This window comes from Muntiacus reevesi, chromosome 1 (genome assembly GCF_963930625.1).
Source record: "Muntiacus reevesi chromosome 1, mMunRee1.1, whole genome shotgun sequence".
Lineage (NCBI taxonomy): Eukaryota > Metazoa > Chordata > Mammalia > Artiodactyla > Cervidae > Muntiacus > Muntiacus reevesi.
In genome coordinates this window covers 219,226,081-219,245,568 of record NC_089249.1, presented here as the reverse complement: position 1 = coordinate 219,245,568, position 19,488 = coordinate 219,226,081, and the positions used below count along the sequence as shown (strand labels likewise).

General features: G+C 39.5%; 1 protein-coding gene across 1 annotated transcript; it reads left to right on the top strand.

Annotated features, from left to right (window-relative positions):
• Window positions 1–9,200: 9,200 nt before the first annotated feature.
• Window positions 9,201–10,172, top strand: LOC136167368 (olfactory receptor 11L1-like). Its single transcript, XM_065934978.1, has one exon. The coding sequence runs from the start codon at window positions 9,201–9,203 to the stop codon at window positions 10,170–10,172; it is 972 nt and encodes a 323-aa protein (XP_065791050.1).
• Window positions 10,173–19,488: the final 9,316 nt, after the last annotated feature.

The window sequence follows — 19,488 nt, the reverse complement described above, 5'->3', positions numbered from 1 at the left end:
GGCCGGCTGGGCCTTGCCTGGCCCCACCGATAGTAGAGCGGTCTTCCCCAGCTGCCTGCGCTATCTCTCCTGGTGTTCTGGCACAGAAGGGAGGAACCGCACAGCCTCACGAGAGGCAGACACCAGATGGGCTTTACCCACTGGCTAGCGTCCAAATGAGCCCCGCCCAGTGAAAACTTGCAACTCAGACACAGTCAACCACACGGATAAAATTAACATTCTAGCAATCCTAGCCTCCTAGGAAACTGATCATTTCTAACGGAATCCCTCGTAGTGTGGCTTATTGGAGCCTGTACTCTCATGTTTTCACTGTCAGTAAATTTCAAGAATCGCTAAGCTCCTTCCTTTCAATTATTTTCTAAATTGCCCCATGACCTTATTATCTTTTTATCACATATTGATTTGCTAAAGTTTTTTGTCAAAATTTATTTTCTCTACTCCCTGTTAATTAGCTCTTGATAAGGAAATATGTTGGTAAGTTAATAAGATGTCTCCCCCCAAATATGTGTGTATAATAATGATAGGTCTATAGTCCAACAACAATTCAAAGCATTTAAATAAAATCTGGTCAGCTTCAGTGAGTCGCATAATGACTGCACATGTGTTATGATAGTTGTAAAGCACGTCTTAGAAGTGGTAAAGCTGTAGGCTAAGGCATTGTTTAGGAAGAATAATCTAACTACAGCCTATCAGTGCTGCAGCACTTGTGAGGTGGAAGAGGCTGAGAAAGACGTAAAAGGAAGATGATTTGACAGAAAGGGTGTGATCCCTACTCGGAATGAATATGGTGAGATCATTAGGTCATCAGGAAAGTAGACAAATGTGGGAAACATCTGTCATCTATGCAAAATGTAATTTTTATTTTGTTGAGTTTGAAGGGATGATGGACGTGCCTATAGCAAATCATTCACTTTGTTTCTCAGCACAAGCTGCCAGAATCTCAGACACAAGAATAAGCAAAAAAACAAATGGCCCATCTTTCAAGGGTGTCTTAAGATCTGTCAATAGAACTCATACAATTATAAACTAAAAACTGGGAGAAAAGACAAGCTGGGGTGGGGGGAGGGGTGGTCAGATTGGGCCCTTGGGAGTTTCTGAGTTAATAACTGAAGGGTGAACAGAAGTTGAAAGGAAGGGAGCTCTGGCAAGGGGAACTGTCAGAGGCACAGAGTATATAAAATGAACTATTGCTGGAGGGAGCAGGATGTACCTCATACCATGAGGCAGCCAGGCAGGCTGGTGTATGTGCAAGATGAGGATGAGTGGCAGTAGATAAGTTCCCAGTGAGAGGCAGGGGCAGATGACTCAGGTCACCTCTTCCAGGATCTTTACCCTAACTTTACCCTAACTCCATTTCTGACTCAGGTTGCATAGTTCTAAATCTTTTAGTTAACATCCTCAATTCCTGCCATTATCCTTCTCTAATACTACACTTCACATGTATTCTGCCTTCTCTAACAATACAGGATCCTCCTCCTCTGACCATTTCTCCCTGATTCTTTCCCGACTTCCTGACCTAGTGGCTTTGGGCTCCTGAAACCATCTCTCCAGGGCATCCATGTTTTCTTTCCTAGCCTGAGTCCTTTTCAACAAGGCTCCCAACTCTTTCTGACCAAACACTTGCCTCAGCTTTGAGAATTTAATATCTCCTAGTCCCAAATTCAGTCCACTCTGTATTGAAAAAAAAAAAAGGCCAGCCAGCACAAACCTCAAAAGCAACTGAACCAGCACTTTCATTCCTGCTTGTGGTTTTTAAAAGGATCTCTGGTTTTTGTTTTTGCTTTTTTTCTTTTCAGTTTTTCCATCATTTAAAAAAATTTTTGTCTTTTATTTAAATATAGTTGATTTATGATGTTGTAATAGTTTCTGGTATACAGCAAACTGATTCAGCTAGCTAGCTAGATACGGATATGGGTATAGATATAGATAAATACATATACATAACTATTATTTTTCATATTCTTTTCCATGATGATTTATTATAGGATATTGAATATAGTTCCTTCTGCAATACAGTAGGACATTGTTGTTTATTTTATATATAATAGTTTATGTCTGCTAACTCCAGACTCCTAATTTATCCCCCTCTTTCCACTTTGGTAACCATACATTTGTTTTCTATGTCTGTGACTCTGTTTCCATCTTATAAATAAGTTCATTTGTATCTTATTTTAGATTCCACATATAAGTGATGTCATATGTTATGTGTCTTTCTCTGTTTGACCTATTTCACTTAGTGTCATAATCTCTAAGTCCATCCATGATGTGGCAAATGGCATTATTTCATTCATGTAAATGGCTAAGCAGTATCCCGTTGTTGATTTTCATTTCAGCAGTTGTATCCTGCATTTTTATTGTTCCTTTTCCCCAGAGTCTATATTGATCATTCACTGAGCTAAGGTTTTCTAATATCCTCTGTAGACACAACCTCAGCATTCATTGGCTTTGTAAAGGGTGCCAACATCCAGAGTACTTCTTTGTTCTTTGGAGGGAATTCAGAGAGAAAATGTGAAGCAGGGAAGTTTTCTTGTGACTGTGAGTGAGAACCTAGGGTTTCTAAGATACTGATCTATGCAGTGGAAGAAATGCTGGCCCTTGACCTGTTTTCTGTGCATATGAGCTCCAAGCATCACCTGTACATGTTAACAAAAGGAGATTTACTCCCTAATGTTGTACTTTAAAATGGATTTACATTAAGAATTTTTAAGGTCATTTGATAGATTCAAGGAAAAGAATATTATCTCATTCATATTTTTATTCCAGAGTCTTTTACTCTGGGCGTCATAGAGTAAGGGCCCCCTATAGCTTCTGGAATAAATTAAATAATATAAGCAATGTCCTGTGTGAGATTTATGATGTAAATTATCTGTAAAATTTTCTGCAAAAAGGGGAAAGATCCAGGCTTAAAAATTTATCTGCCAATATGCCAAGATATTGGGGCTTCCTAGATGGTACTACAGGTAAAGAACCCACCTCTCAATACAGGAGACATAAGAGACACAGGTTTGATCCTTGAGTCAGGAATATAGCCCAGAGGAGGGCATGGCAAACCACTCCAGCGTTCTTGCCTGAAGAATCCAATGGACAGAGGGCCCTGGCGGGCAACAGTCCGTAGGGTTGCGGAGTCGGACACAACTGAAGCGACATAGCACGCATGCGTGCATGCCAAGGCAGAGACTATACCGTGGTGGTGGTTGTGGTTTAGTCGCTAAGTCGCGTCCGACTCTTGCGACCTCGGGCTACAGTCCATGGGATTCTCTAGGCAAGGATACTGGAGTAGGTTGCCATTTCCTTCTCTAGGGGATCTTCCTAACCCAGGAATCGAACCTAGGTCTCCTGCATGGCAGGCAGGTTCTTTACCGATTGAGCCGGGAGGGAAGCCCAGGCTATACAGTAGTAACTCAATTACACTACTTCACTTGTGGGAGACAAGAAAGTATGGAAGGTAAAGGATGAGGTGGCTAATTCTGGGAGACAGTACTATCGATATTTAAAAGGATACATTTTTAATCTGCATATTCTTTACTTCTCGACGTCTTCATATATATATATATATATATATATATATATATATATATATATAACATTAATCACATTATTTTGAAATCATTAGTTTAAATATTTTTTAATTATATTAAGTAAGTCAAATACCAATAAATAATTATGTCAGCCTACCTCTTCAGACTATAGTTGATAGATTCAAGGAAAAGAATATTATCTCATTCATATTTTTATTCCAGAGTCTTTTACTCTGGGCGTCATAGAGTAAGGGCCCCCTATAGCCCCCTATAGCCCCCTATAGTGTTTGTGTGATTCACTGGTGAATTCCAATGCCTGGATGAGCTCCAAGCACATAGTAGGTGCCAAATGCATATTTGCTGAATAAATTAATGATAAACTCATGCAAAATAAATGCAATTGTAATTTGTTTTTCTTTTTTCATTTGCTCAATCTTTTAATATTTTATTTTAAATTAAAATATGTAAACAACTGAAATATTAATAAATGGCATGTGATATCAATGAATATTAATAAATTGCTTCAGTCATGTCCCACTCTTTGTGACGCTATGTACTATAGACTGCCAGGCTTCTTTATCCATGGTATTCCCCAGGCAAGAATACTGGAGTGGGTTGCCATGCTCTCTTCCAGGGGATTGTAATAAAATTAGATCTTTTTAATTAAATAGACCTTAATACACTTGATTTTTTAATCCTGCTATATTATGGATGGATTAAAAGCTTCTTCTTTTCCAACTCATCTCCTAATTCTCAGATTCACATATTGTAATTTTTCTTTTTTGTTAGATTGACAGAGTAACACTCAAAATGAACTTGTGTATAGATTGTTTTAATTGAATGAATGAAAACAATCATTTCAGTCATGACTTTTTTAATTTAGCCACACCTGTAATTAAAGCTTGATGAAGAAATACCATGCAACAAAACCCAGCTCTCATACATTCAGTCCTCTCACTAATTGCCTGCTTGCTAGATTTAAAAAACACACTTTTTAATTTGATTTAACTTTTAGTCAAACATCACTAGGATTGATATTAAGTTAAATTTTAAAAATATACTTTCAAAAGAGTTTAAGATTTGCATCTATCCTGAGTGTTACTGACATATAAACCTCAGTGGGCAAAGTTGAATCTCAGAAGGTTGGTTCCATTTTTGGTTCCACTAGCTTGATTGGCAAATTACAGGGAAAAAAAAAAAATCTGGGGAACAGAGTACTCAGAAGAGCCAGGTCCCAAGAAACACAGAGTTATTGAAAGGAAAAGTCTGCTTTCCACAGCATCAAACTCCAACAGAAGATGGCAAATTTCCACTCAAGAGAAAAGCACAGCCCACATTTGGGTTCCAGGAGGGCAAGGCAGATGCGATATCCATGATTTAGGGCTCTTCATGCTGTGGTTATTGACAGGTAGGGGAGGTTCTTGTGGACAGGCTCGAAATTTTTCCTAAAGAAATCTAAATGGTATGTTTGGTGTTGATGACACAAATTTTATTTTGGTTGTTGTGGGTGAATATATTGCATTCTAAAGACTATTCCTCATTACCAAGGTAATTTAGCCTTTGCTGATACTCTAACTACTTTGAGACAAATTGTCTTGCCTAAATTGTTTAGCATATAAAACTGTAATAGCTGAAAAGTAATAAAAATGTCTTGAGATGCTGAAGGCCATTTAGATGACTCTGTGCGACATTGCATATAAAAACAACAACATTCTTGATTATATTTATTTTGTATAATTTCATACATATAATTTGCATAATAAAGCTACAGTATTAGATCTGAGGTTACACTGTTTATTCTAGTGCTAAGTAAACTCAGCACAGCATTTTAGAAAACAGATTTTTTTTTTTTTTTAGCTCAATGCAGTTGAGGTGACTAACTCTTGGAAATAATCAGTAAATGATCATTATTTCATTAGGGGTTCAGTTCCTCATTTCTGAAAGTATTTAAGGAAAGAATGGTGATTAGTAAAACTCAGCTTCCTTGTTCCCTTGGATGCACATTATGGGAGAAATTTTATATGACTAGGAAATTGAGCCAAATGCCTTATAAACTTAGTCAATCATAATACAATGCTCTTTTGCTTTCCCTGTGAGCTCCCTGTGGGGCCTTATTGTTCTCCATGTTTATTTTTTTAATCTACTCATTGTTTATATTTAATTGAGTCCCTTGGTAATATACTTACAAGAAATGAAAAGATAAAAAAGAAAAATCCATTAGTGTGTCCCTGGTAACAAAAGTGAATAATGAAACAAAAGTGGTAATGAAAAGTGAAAATGTTAGTCCCTCAGTCATGTTCAACTCTTTGCAGTCCCATGGACTGTAGCCCACCATGCTCCTCTGTCCATGGAATTCTCCAGGCAAGAATACTGATGTGGGTAGCCATTCCCTTCTCCAGAGGTCTTCTCAACCCAGGGACTGAATCCAAATCTCCTGCATTGTAGGCAAATTCTTTAATGTCTGAGCCACCAGGAAAGCACAACATGGATTATGTTAAAATACCATATTTATTCTATATGAATTTTTCATTGTCAAATGAAGATAATACTCCTAGTGACTTTAGCCAAGTATAAGAGGTGAAAGCAAAGCATAGCAAAAATCAAGAACTATGAAACATATGAATAAGCTGATTGGCAACATTGTCTTGTTTACTTATCAGGAACACTTCAGCGATATTTATGTTTCCTGTAGAATCTGGATGTTGCTGTGGGCTTTAAGCAGAGGAATGGCATACTCTGTTCTTAAAGTTTCACTCTGGCTGCTTTACTGAGGATTTACTGAAGAAGGAAGGGCGGGTAGCTGTGGAGGGACGGCAAGGAGTCTATTGAACAATCCAGGTAAGAGTAAGTGGAATTTTTTTTTTTCCTCAGGGAGGATGCGATGTAGTTGCCAAATGGTGAACAGTTTCTAGATATATTTTCAGGTGGAGCCAGGCAATTTTGGTGAGAAATCCAATACTGGGTCTGTGACAAACAAGAATCAAATTTAATTCTGGCTTGAGCAAGTGGGAGGATGGAGGGACCTAATGAGATGAGAGAGACTTACTTAGAGGAGACTGGGGGGTGAGGCAGGAATGCAGGGTAGTTTGTTTTGTTTCAGACACTGATTGAATGTGTCAGTATGCACTTCAAATAGGGAAGTTGTTTCAGTTCAGTTCAGTTCAGTCACTCAGTCATGTCTGACTCTTTGAGACCCCATGAATCGAAGCACGCCAGGCCTCCCTGTCCATCACAAACTCCTGGAGTTGACTCAAACTCATGCCCGTCGAGTCGGTGATGCCATCCAGCCATCTCATCCTCTGTCATCCCCTTCTCCTCCTGCCCCCAATCCCTCCCAGCATCAGGGTCTTTTCCAATGAGTCAACTCTTTGCATGAGGAGGCCAAAGTACTGGAGTTTCAGCTTCAGCATCAGTCCTTCCAATGAACACCCAGGACTGATCTCCTTTAGGATGGACTGGTTGGATCTCCTTGCAGTCCAAGGGACTCTCAAGAGTCTTCTCCTACACCACAGTTCAAAAGCATCAATTTTTCGGTGCTCAGCTTTCTTCACAGTCCAACTCTCACATCCACACATGACCACTGAAGGCAGTTGTTTACATGAGTCTTATATTCTGACTTGATTCACACTTTAGGGGTTTAAAGTCCAAGGGATAGCATTTAAAATCAAGAGACATCTTGAAATCATGATGTGATTTCAAGGAAAATGAGGTAGATTGAGAGGTGTTCAGCCTCAAAGTCATATATTTTATAGGTTAGAGGATGTGGAGATGCTAGAAAAAGGAAATGGATAAAACGTGGAAAGAAAAGTCTATAGCCGAACTCAGAGAGTGCATGGTCATGCATAGTAGCCCCAGAAAGAGGGAAAGATCAAATGTGCCATACCATCAACACATCAGAATGATTAGGAACGATGATAAATGATTGAAGGGCAATAGTGCAGCAGAATGATTTTGCTGTCCTGAAGAGGGCAAAGCATAATTCAGTGGATTCAAGACGGAATACAGGCAGTGAATAGAGACAATACTTTTCAGAAGGGAAGGGATTAAAATGAACAAACAAATGCAGGTAGTATTTGGATAAAAGAATAGCATCAAGACGTTTTATTGCTCTGATTGCCTTTATAAAAGAGAGGGAAAACAAGCTGAGGAAATGATCCAACTGAGAGGGGGCCACTGTTTATTTGGGGAGTAAGGGAGAGTAATACCAGCAATACCTTCAACTACATGGGAGGATGCAACACCTGTAGCACCTGTAGAGGGATTTGCCTTAACCTGGGCTTACACTGTTTATTCAGAGGAAGAAATAGGGAGCAGATGCACACGAACTCAGGGTAGGTAGTCGGGGAATTTAGTGGCCTGAGAGTTTGGATGTTCCCATTGGAGGATTTCAGTTTTGTTTTTCTGGTTATTTTGTTGTTGTTGTTTAATAGTACAGTAGGTATTAATATTTTGCTGAGGGTATAGATACTCCCAACAAGAAAGTGGTGGGAGTTTCAAAAGAGAAGAATATTATGAAGCAATCACTAAGGAAAATGGGACGTGAATAGATAAAGGACATGTAGAATGAATGCTCCAAGCAATAAGGATGCATTGGAATTCATTGGCTGTAAATTTAAAATGGCTACCTTATTGTCTCTCACCTCCCTTACAAAAAGAAACTCACGTATGGCAGGTGAATGCTGACTAACAAAACTGGTTATGACAATGAACTGAATGGAAGCAAAGGAAAAATTGGGGCTTCCCTTGTGGCTCAGCTGGTAGAGAATATGCCCACAATGCAGGAGACCTGGTTTCAATCCCTGGGTTAGGAAGATCCCCTGGAGAAGGGAAAGGCTTCCCACTCCAGTATTCTGACCTGGAGAATTGCATGGACTGCATAGTCCATGGGGTCACAAAGAGTTGGACACAACTGAGTGAATTTCACTTCACTTTCAAAGGAAAATGCTGTTGACTATATACACCAACATGATGGACATGAGTTTGAGTAGACTCCAGGAGTTGGTAATGGACAGGGAAGACTGGCATGCTGCAGTCTATGGGGTCGCAAAGAGTCGAACATGACTGACTGAACTGAAGTGTATATAGAAAAGAGTGATTACAGTGGCTGAGCATGGTATCCAGTTGGACAAGGACAGCAATGAAGGTACAAGTTAGCTCAGTACAAGGCTTCACAAAAGCATACACACACACATGAACATGGAGAACAGGTTATGCTTAAATATTGTTTGAAAGGAGAAACTTTCCCAAAGTATCTTAGGGGTTATGCTGTGTCTAACTTCTTTTTCAGACAAAGCCCACATATGAGAAAAGGAAGGTATTTGCTTCCTTATGTGCTTGATTTTTTTTTTAACTTTGCTATTATCATTGGTTTCTAAGTTTGATTTTAGTCAGAGTCCTTTTTGGCCTATGTCTTTGAACCTGAGATCACTTGTAGAATTCAAAGAATCCAACAAATGAAGTTTGCTGAGGTTCTTTCCAAGATTTCATATCCATATTCAACTTCTGATCTCAAAATGTATTCTTTAAAAGATGAAATCATGCATTTGCTCTTCTATAATGCAGTACCTAAAGATCTGAACTAATTTAAAAATTCGTCTCTGAAGTTCCAGATGTCAGTATTTATAAATGTTTTTATGCCTTGCAAACAATGCTTCTCCAAAATGTTTTCCTCTTCTACAGGCAATGAAGTCCCAAAATTTGTCCACTGTTACTGAGTTTCAGCTGCTTGGATTCCAGAACCTTCTTGAGTGGCAGACCTTGCTTTTTATCATTTTCTTGTTCATCTACTTCCTCACAGTGACAGGGAATATTGTCATTATTGTCGTGGTGAGCCAGCACCAGCAGCTGCACTCACCTATGTACACATTCCTCAAACATCTCTCCTTTCTGGAGATCTGGTATACATCCACCATTGTGCCCCTTCTCCTAGCCACTCTGATCTCCCAGGGCCAAGCCATCTCCTTCCATGCCTGTATAGCGCAGCTCTACTTCTTTGTATTCTTCGGGGCTACTGAGTGCTTTCTTCTGGCTGTGATGGCCTATGACCGATATCTGGCAATCTGTAGTCCACTGCACTACTCTTTTCTGATGAGTCCTGAGATCTGCACCAAGTTGGTGGCTATCTCCTGGTTGACAGGAGTTGGCACAGGATTTCTGCCCTCTCTAATGATTTCCAAGTTGGACTTTTGTGGGCCCAACCAGATCAATCATTTCTTCTGTGACCTCCCGCCCCTCATGCAGCTCTCATGTTCCAGTGTTTATGTCACTGAGATGGTCATCTTTATCCTGTCAATTGCTGTGCTGTGCATTTGCTTTATTCTTACACTGGTGTCCTATGTTTTTATTGTGTCATCAATATTGAGAATTCCTTCAGCCTCTGGCCGAATGAAAACCTTTTCCACATGTGGTTCCCATTTAGCTGTTGTCACTATCTACTATGGGACCATGATCTCCATGTATGTTCGCCCCAGTGCCCGCCTGTCACCAGATATCAACAAGATTGTTTCTGTCTTCTATACTGTGGTCACCCCACTGTTGAACCCTGTCATCTACAGTTTGAGGAACAAAGACTTCAAAGATGCTCTTAGAAAAGTCATGAGAAGAAATTGTGGCATCTATGGGGTAAGAATGAAGGAAAATCTCTTTATCAGATAAAGAAAATCAATATAGAATACACAGTGAATTAACTTCAGGAAAAGCGAGTGGCAGGTTCAGAGCCTTGAAACATGAATGCCATCATTTTCATTACATTAAATTCCACAAGTTAGTTGGAGGGCATTACCAACTCGATGGACATGAGTTTGAGCAGGCTCCAGGAGTTGGTGATGGACAGGGAAGCCTGGTGTGCTGCAGTCCATGGGGTCACAAAGAGTCAGACATGACTGAGTGACTGAACTGAACTGAAATTCCACAAGTCATAATAAAACAGTGTCTGCATGACCCTTTGCCAACAACTGCTCAGAAGATAAATTGCCTCTTTCAAACTACTTTGGGTACAATTTTGTCCTGGATGCTTTCTTTCATTTTTTATGGGAATCTGATTGTGTAATTCCAAGGCATGAAGATTACATATATAGTATTTTCAGATTCTACAAAAGGGTTACTCTTAAGTTCATTAGCCTGTGTACAGAAAATTATGCATCTTTTAAATACTATTAGGAAATTGGCCTTGTAGACTCAGCTCCTGATGTTATTGGTCCTTGTTAAATATTTGTGAAGTGAATGAATGAAAAAAGAAAAGATAAATGAAGTATGTGTTGACCTGAATTATCTTCTAGTGACAGGAAAAAGCAAAGGAGGATTTTTGAAGTGACAAATTTGAGTATAGTGACTTAGAGTTTTTCTGTTGTTTAATGAAATTATAGGAAAGAAAAGAAGGAAGGGAGGGAGAGGGAGGGAGAGGAGATAGAAGAAGAATAACTGGCAGAAGGAAAGTTCAGTTCAGTTCAGTCTCTCAGTCATGTCTGACTCTGCAACCCAATGGACTGCAGCACACCAGTCCTCCCTGTCCATCACCAGCTCCCAGAGACTACTCAAACTCATGTCCATTGAGTCAGTGATTCCATCCAACCACCTCATCCTCTATTGACCCCTTCGCCCACCTTTATTCTTTCCCAAAATCAGGGTCTTTTCCAATGAGTCAGTTCTTCGCATCAGGTGACAATTGTATGGGCGTTTCAGCTTCAGCATCAATCCTTTCAATGAATATTCAGGACAGATTTCCTTTAGGATGGACTGGTTGGATCTCCTTGCAGTCTAAGGGACTCTCAAGAGTCTTCTCCAACACCACAGTTCAAAAGCTTCAGTTCTGTGGCGCTCAGCTTTCTTTATAGTCCAACTTTGATATTCATACCTGACTACTGGAAAAACCATAGTTTTAACTATATGGACCTTTGTTGGCAAAGTAATGTCACTGTTTTTTAATATGCTGTCTAGGTTGATCATAGGTTTTCTTCCAAGGAGCAAGTATTTTTTAATTTCATGTCTGCAGTCACCATCTGCACTGACTTTGAAGCCCAAAAAAATAAAGTCTGTCACTATTTCCATTATTTCCCCATCTATTTGCCATGAAGTGATGAGACCAGATGTGATTTTCTTAGTTTCCTGAATGTTGAGCTTTAAGCCAACTTTGCACTCTCCTCTTTCACTTTCATCAAGAGGCTCTTTAGTTCTTCTCCACTTTCTGCCATGAGGGTGGTGTCATCTGCATATCTGAGGTTATTGATATTTGTCCCGGCAATCTTCATTCCAGCTTGTGCCTCATCCAGCCCAGCGTTTCTCATGATGTACTCTGCATAGAAGTTAAACTAGCAGGATGACAATATACAGCCTTAACATACTCCTTTTCCTATTTGGAACCAGTCTGTTGTTCCATGTCCAGTTCTAACTGTTGCTTCTTGACCTGCATACAGGTTTCTCAAGAGGCAGGTCAGGTGGTCTGGTATTCCCATCTCTTTCAGAATTTTCCACAGTTTATTGTGATCCACACAGTCGAAGGCTTTGGTATAGTCAATAAAGCAGAAATATATGTTTTCTGGAATTCTCTTGCTTTTTCAATGATCCAGCAGATGTTGGCAATTTGATCTCTGGTTCCTCTGCCTTTTCTAAAACCAGCTTGAACATCTGAAAGTTCACAATTCACATATTGCTGAAGCTTGGTTTGGAGAATTTTGAGCATTATTTTACTAGCGTGTGAGATGAGTGCAATTGTGTGGTAGTTTGAACATTCTTTGGGATTGCCTTTCTTAGGGATTGGAATGAAAACTAACCTTTTCCAGTCTGTGGCCAGTGCTGAGTTTTCCAAATTTGGGGACATATTGAGTGCAGCACTTTCACAGCATCATCTTTCAGGATTTGAAATAGCTCAACTGGAATTCCATCACCTCCACTTGGCTTTGTTTGTAGTGATGCTTTCTAAGGCCCACTTGACTTCACATTCCAGGATGTCTGGCTCTAGGTAAGTTATCACACAGTCATAATTAACTGGGTCATGAAGATATTTTTTGTACAGTTCTTCTGTGCATTCTTGCCACCTCTTCTTAATATCTTCTGCTTCTGTTAGGTCCATACCATTTCTGTCCTTTATTGAACCCATCTTTGCATGAAATGTTCCCTTGGTATCTCTAATTTTCTTGAAGAGATCTCTAGTCTTTCCCATTCTATTGTTTTCCCCTTTTTCTTTGCATTGATCACTGAGAAAGGTTTTCTTATCTCTCCTTGCTATTCTTTGGAACTCTGCATTCAAATGGGTGTAACTTTCCTCTTCTCCTTTGCTTTTTGCTTCTTTTCTTTTGACAACTGTTTGGAAGGCCTCCTCAGACTGCCATTTCTGGTATAAGCACCTTTCCAATTTAAATTTCCTTTATAATTGCAGATATTCCCCAAGAATGAGGGAATGTACATTTTCTTTCAGTCACTTAAAGGGGAGGCAAAATGTTTTTTCTGAGTTGACTCTGTCTTTATTGCTTTTAGCTTGACGTATCCTCATGCCAAAATGTTGTTTTGGAGTGGCATAGTATAAACCCCACCATTCTTAAAAATAGCAGAAAATCTCAGAAGACTATCACTTTAATTAAATAGAATTTGAATTCAAAGAGTCAAGGAGAATGGTTTGCTGGGGGTTGGCTCCTATCTGTTTGAAAGCTAATGGATCAACTTCATGAATTTTGGTGGCTCTGTCTTTAAATTATTGGTAGTTTTATACAATGGTAGAAAGCTTTATACTATGGAATTCCACTTGGTATCAGGTGGCCTTGGCCTTCAGTGACTTGAAGCAGGATTTCAGTTCACAATCAGAGATTGAAATCAGGTTGCAGTGTGAGATCACCAAATACTAACTGCTAGGCAGAGGCTAGTGACAAGACTCTGGCCATTTCACTTTGCAGAAAAATAATTCCCACAAAGACGGAGAGTAGTGAAACAAGTATTTATTAGGAGGATAAAGGAGTTCAGTACCTGTGGATAGACATGGGCAGATTCAGAGAGTCATTGAATTGCACCCTAATGGTAGTTTAAATTACTTTTATAGGACATTTCTTCTGGGGGTTTACTGTGTTTAATAATTTGGATTTGCCTGGTTCAGAGTCCATATTTGGTATATCTCAAGATACTCCCATGTGTGCGCATGCATGTCTTAGCTAAGATAGATTCCACTGAAAAGATCTATGGATAAGGCATCCTTTAGTATCACTCCCTTTTTGAACTTCAAAGAGACTTTCTGCACAAGTGTAGTAGAGGAGGTCTCCTGACTTTGAGAAAGAGAAATATATATTCTCCAGTCTTCTGTCTCGGCAAAGCCCAGCCTCCTCTCTCAATTGTCCTGCTATTAATATTCTGGAGTTTCAGTCCTTAGGGAATGAATTTCAAATCATTTTACCCTGGGGGTCCCATCTACCTCCTACCTCACACTGCTGCTTTTTTATGCTTGTTTGTATATTAAAAGTGAGTTTGTAAATATTCCGAGCAAAACATTACTCACTTCCTCACTGAGAGGAATAAGACACCAAAGAATTACATGACTATTCTGCAAAATTTCTTCAAACATCACTCTGCTGCCTGTCTCTACAGAGGTTATAAATACTGTAACACTTGAAGCTGGAGATTATCAGTCATCTGAATTTTTGCACGCTGATACATTTCATGCAAAAATGGGCACCATAAAGGACAGAAATGATATAGACCTGACAGAAGCTTGCTAACAGTTCTTCCCTGGTGGCTCAGATACTGGTCTGGAAGATACTCTGGAGAAGGAAATGGCAACCCCCTCCAGTATTCTTGCCTGGAGAATCCCATAGACAGAGGAGCTTGGTGGACTACAGTCCATGGGGTCACAAAGAGTTGGACCCGAATAAGCGAGTAGCACGATACTAACAGAAGCAGAAGATATTAAGAAGAGGTGTCAAGATTACACAGAAGAACTTTATGAAAAAGGTATTCATGACACGAATAACCACGATGGTGTGATCACTCACCTAGTGCCAAACATCCTGGAATGCTGAAGTCAAGTGAACATTGGGAAGAATTACTATGAGCAAAGCTAGTGGAAGTGACAGAATTCCAGTGAAGCTATTTCAAATCCTAAAAGATGACTCTCTTAATCTGCTGCACTCAGTATGCCAGCAAATTTGAAAAACTCAGTAGTGGCCACAGGAGTAGAAAAGGTCAGTTTTCGTTCCAATCCCAAAGAAGGGTAATGCCAAAGAATATTCAAACTACTACACAATTGCATTCATTTCATATGCTAGCAAAGTGTTAGTCACTCAATAGTGTCTGATTCTTTGTGACTCCATAGACTGTAGCCCACCAGGCTCCTCTGTCCATGGGATTCTCCAGGCAAGAAAAGTAGAATGGGTTGCCATTCCCTTCTCCAGGGAATCATCCCTACACAGGAATCAAATCCCAGTCTCCTGCATTGCAGGAAAATTCTTTACCATCTCAGACACCAGGGAAGTTCAGTGAGAACTTCTCAAAGGTCACTCCACCCTCAGCCTTCTCACATGCCAGCAAGGTAATGCCAAAATCCTTCAAGCTAAGCATCAACAGTACATGAACTGAAAACTTCCAGATGTACAAGCTGGATTTAGAAAAAGAAGAGGAACTAGAGAGAAAATTGCCAACATCCATTGGCTCATAGATAAAGCAAGGGAATTCCAGAAAAAAAATCTGCTTCTGCTTTATTGATTATGCTAAAGCCTATGACTGTGTTGATCATAAAAAAAAACTGGAAATTCTTAAAGAGATGGATCTATCAGACCACCTTACCTGCCACTTGAGAAACCTGCATACAGGTCAAGAAGCAACAGTTAGAACCAGACATAGAACAATATACTGGTTCAAAATTGGGAAAGAAGAGTGACAAGGCTGTATATTGTCACCCTGCTTATTAACTTATATGCAGAGTACATCATGCAAAATTCTGGGCTGGATGAGGCTCAAGATGGAATCAAGTTTGCTGGGAGGAATAACAATAACCTCAGTTATGCAGATGACAGCACCCTAAGAGCAGAAAGTGAAGAGGAACTAGATAGCCTCTTCGTGAAGGTGAAAGAGGAGAGTGAAAAATATGTCTTAAAACTTAAAATTTAAAAACCTAAGACCACGATGACTGGTCCCACTGCTTCATGGCAAATAAATGGGGGGAGTAGAAATAGTGGCAGACTTTATTTTCTTGGGCTCTAAAATCACTGCAGATGGTGACTGCAGCCATGAAATTATAAGATGCTTACTCCTTGGAAGAAAAACTATGACAGCCTAGACAGTGTATTAAAAAGCAGAGACATTGCTTTGCCAACAAAGGTTCATTCAGTCAAAGCTATGGCCTCCCCAGTAGTCAGGTACAGATGTAAAGTTGGTCCAGAAGGCTGATGGCCTAAGAATTGATGCTTTCAAACTGTGGTGCTGGAGAAGACTCTTGAGAGGCCCTTAGACTGCAATGAGTTCATACCAGTCCATCTTAAAGGAAATCAATCCTGAACATTCTTTGGAAAGACATACTGAAGCTGAAGCTCCAATACTTTGGCCAACTGATGTAAAGAGTTGATTCATTGGAAAAGATCCTGATACTGGAAAAGATCAAGGGCAGGAGGAGAAGGGGGCAACAGAAAATGACATGGTTGGATATCATTATTAACTCAATGGATGTAAGTCTGAATAAACTCCAGGAGATAGGGAAACACAGGGAAACCTGGTATGCTGCAGTTGATGGGGTCACAAAGTCAGACACCGACTGAGCAATTGAATAGCAACATAATGCCCTTTCTTCTGAAGTTAAGCACTATTAATTGTCAAACTTTTAGGAACATTTTATATATCAATCTCTTGTATTTTAAATGTAGAGAAAATATTTTTTTCCTACTTTCAAATTTTATGTTGATTTTCATTACAAGAATCTTCTTAATTTTTATGTATCCACTATATGAGATTTTGTCTTTTAATTCCTGGGGTGATTTTCTTAATGAGAAAGCAAACTCAACACAAGATTTGGCTTTATTTCTTATGTTTATTATCTTATTATTCACATCATATTTTTAATTAAATATATTTGCATTTTCAGTTTTTGAGATTTTCCAGATGGATAGTCAGAGAATACATAATACCTAAGAGTTTCCAGAAGAGCACTGCTTAATTACAAGATTTAACATAAGACCTACAGTAATTAGGAAACTGTGGTATATGTATAAATGTGGCTGTTCTGTCACTAAGTCATGTCTGACAATTTTCAACACCATGGACTGCTGTGCACAAGGCTTCCCAGTCTTTCACTATCTCCCAGAGTTTGTTCAAACTCATGCTGATTGAGTTGGTGATGCTACCCAACCATCTCATTCTCTGTCACACTTTTCTCCTGTCCTCAATCATTTCCAGCATCAGAGTCATTTCCAACGACTGGGCTTTTTGCATCAGGTGGCCAAAGTATTGGAGTTTCAGCTTTATCATCAGTTCTTCCAATGAACATCCAGGGTTGATTTCCTTTAGAATTAACTAGTTTGATCCCTTTGCCATCCAACAGACATTTAAAGTTTTCACCAGAACCACCGTTTGAAAGCAGCATTATTTCATTGCTCAGTCCTTTGTTGTCCAACTCTCATATCTGCACGTGATTACTGAAAAAGGCATAGCTCTTACTACAAGGACTTTTGGTGGCAAAGCAATGTCTCTGCTTTTTAATACACTGTCTAGATTTGTTGTAGCTTTTCTTCCAAGGAACAAGTGTCTTTTAATTTAAAAACTGCATCAAAACATGTATATTATCAAGTGTGAAACAGATTGCCAGATCAGGTTGGATGCATGAGGCAAGTGCTTGGGGCTGGTGCACTGAGAAGACCCAGAGGGATGGGATGGGGAGGGAGGGGGGAGGGGGGTCAGAATGGGAAACACATGTAAATCCATGGCTGATTCATATCAATGTATGGCAAAAGCCACTACAATATCGTAAACTAATTAGCCTCCAACTAATAAAAATAAATGAAAAAAAAAAAAAAAAAGCTACAGTCACCATCTGCAGTGATTTTGGAGCCATAGAAAATAGTCTGTCCCTACTTCCACTTTTTCCTTACTATTTGCCATGAAGTGATGGGACCAGATTCCATGATCTTAGTTTTTTGAATGTTAGGTTTCAAGCCAACTTTTTCACTCTCCTCTTTTACCTCATCAAGAGGTTCTTTAGTTTTTTGCTTTCTGACATTAGAATAGTAGCATCAGTGTATCTGAGGTTGTTGATATTTCTCCCAGTATTCCTGATTCCAGCTTGTGATTCAACTAGCCCAGCATTTTGCATGATGGACTCTGCATAAAAGTTAAATAAGCAGGGTGACAATATACAGCCTTGTTGCAGCACTTCTTTCTCAATTTGAACCAGTTCATTGTTCCATGTTTGGTTCTACCTATTGCTTTTTGACCCACATACAAGCTTCTCAGGAGAAAGGTAAGTTGGTCTGGTACTCCAATCCCTTTAAGAATCTTCCACAGTTTGTTGTGATCCACACAGTCAAAGGCTTTAAAGTAGTCAATGAAGTAGATGATTTTTCTGGAATCCCTTTGCTTTCTCTGTGATCCAACAAATGTTGGCAATTTGATCTCTGGTTCCTCTGCCTCCTCAAAATCTGCAAGTTCTTGGTTCATGTACTGCTAAGCCAAGCTTGAAGGATTTTGAGGATAACCTTGCTAGCACGTGAAATGAGTACAATTTACGGTAGTTTGAACATTCTTTGGCATTACCCTTTTTTTGGTTTGGAATTAAAACTGATGTTTCCTTCCCCAACACAATATTGTGAAGCAAGTATCCTCCAAATAAAATTTTAAAAAAAAGAAAAGAAAAGAAAAAAGAAAACTGACCTTTTCCAGTCTTGTGGCCATTGCTGAGTTTTCTAAAAATTCTGACATATTGAGTGCAGCACTTTAGCAGTATCATTTTTTTAGAATTTTAAATTCTGTCATCTTCACTAGCTTTGTATAATATGGACACATAAATCAATGAGGCAGACTAGTGAGTACAGAACTAGACTCAAGCACCTACGGACAATTAAATCTTGAGAAATATGTTAAGATCATTCAATGGAGAAAGGATAATCTCTTCAGCAAATGCTGTTGGTACAACTGGATATCCATATTTTTAAAAAAATGCTTGAGCATTTTTCTCACACTATCTCAAAATGTATCAATGCTTAAATGTAATCTGCAAAGTCATAAAACCTCTATTAAAAAACATAGGAAGAACTCTTAATGAAGGAGGAAACAGAATAGGCTCTATCTTGAAAGCCTTGAAATAGGCTCTCTTGGACAGGACTGTGGACTTTGAGCTATAGGCCCAGTATCTATGGAAACGACATACCAACTGGAAAACCAGGCCTTGGAAGGAAGAGCCCCAGGGCTCTTTATTATTATTAGAATACCATAATTATCTGTGTAACCGAATAAAATCATCCATTCTATTATGCTTATTGGAGTATGATCACAGGCCTATCGATAACTGTCCACTGTTAACTACCTAGGCTTAAGGCATATGAATCCTGGGTTAACTTTGATTGTCAGGGAATTTGGGGAGGTGGGTTTGTGCACATACACTTAGGGCATATAAGGTTTTCACAAAAACTGGTCGGGGTCCTTGGCTAAGAGGAGACTCTGCTTTGGGCCCGCCGGTGCAATAAACTGCACTTCACTATCTGTATTGTCCTTCTGCCTGAGTTTGTTTCCCAGAACATGTGGCTACAACATTAAGACCTTGCTTCTGGGAATACTTTTCGGATAGATATAAAGCATGTGCTTAGTTGCTCAGTCGTGTTTGACTCTTTGAGACCCCATGGGCTATAACCCGCCAGGCTTCTCTTTCCATGGGGATTCTTCGGGCAAGAATAACAGAGTGGGTTGCCATGCCCTCCTCATATAAAGCATGCTGCTGTTGCTGCTAAGTCGCTTCAGTCATGTCCGACTCTGTGCAACCGACCCCATAGACAGCAGCCCACCAGGCTCCCCT

What these genes read in the sequence shown, in the direction of transcription:
- LOC136167368 (XM_065934978.1), top strand. Translation starts at nt 9,201, where the DNA reads ATGAAGTCCCAAAATTTGTCCACTGTTACTGAGTTTCAGCTGCTTGGA.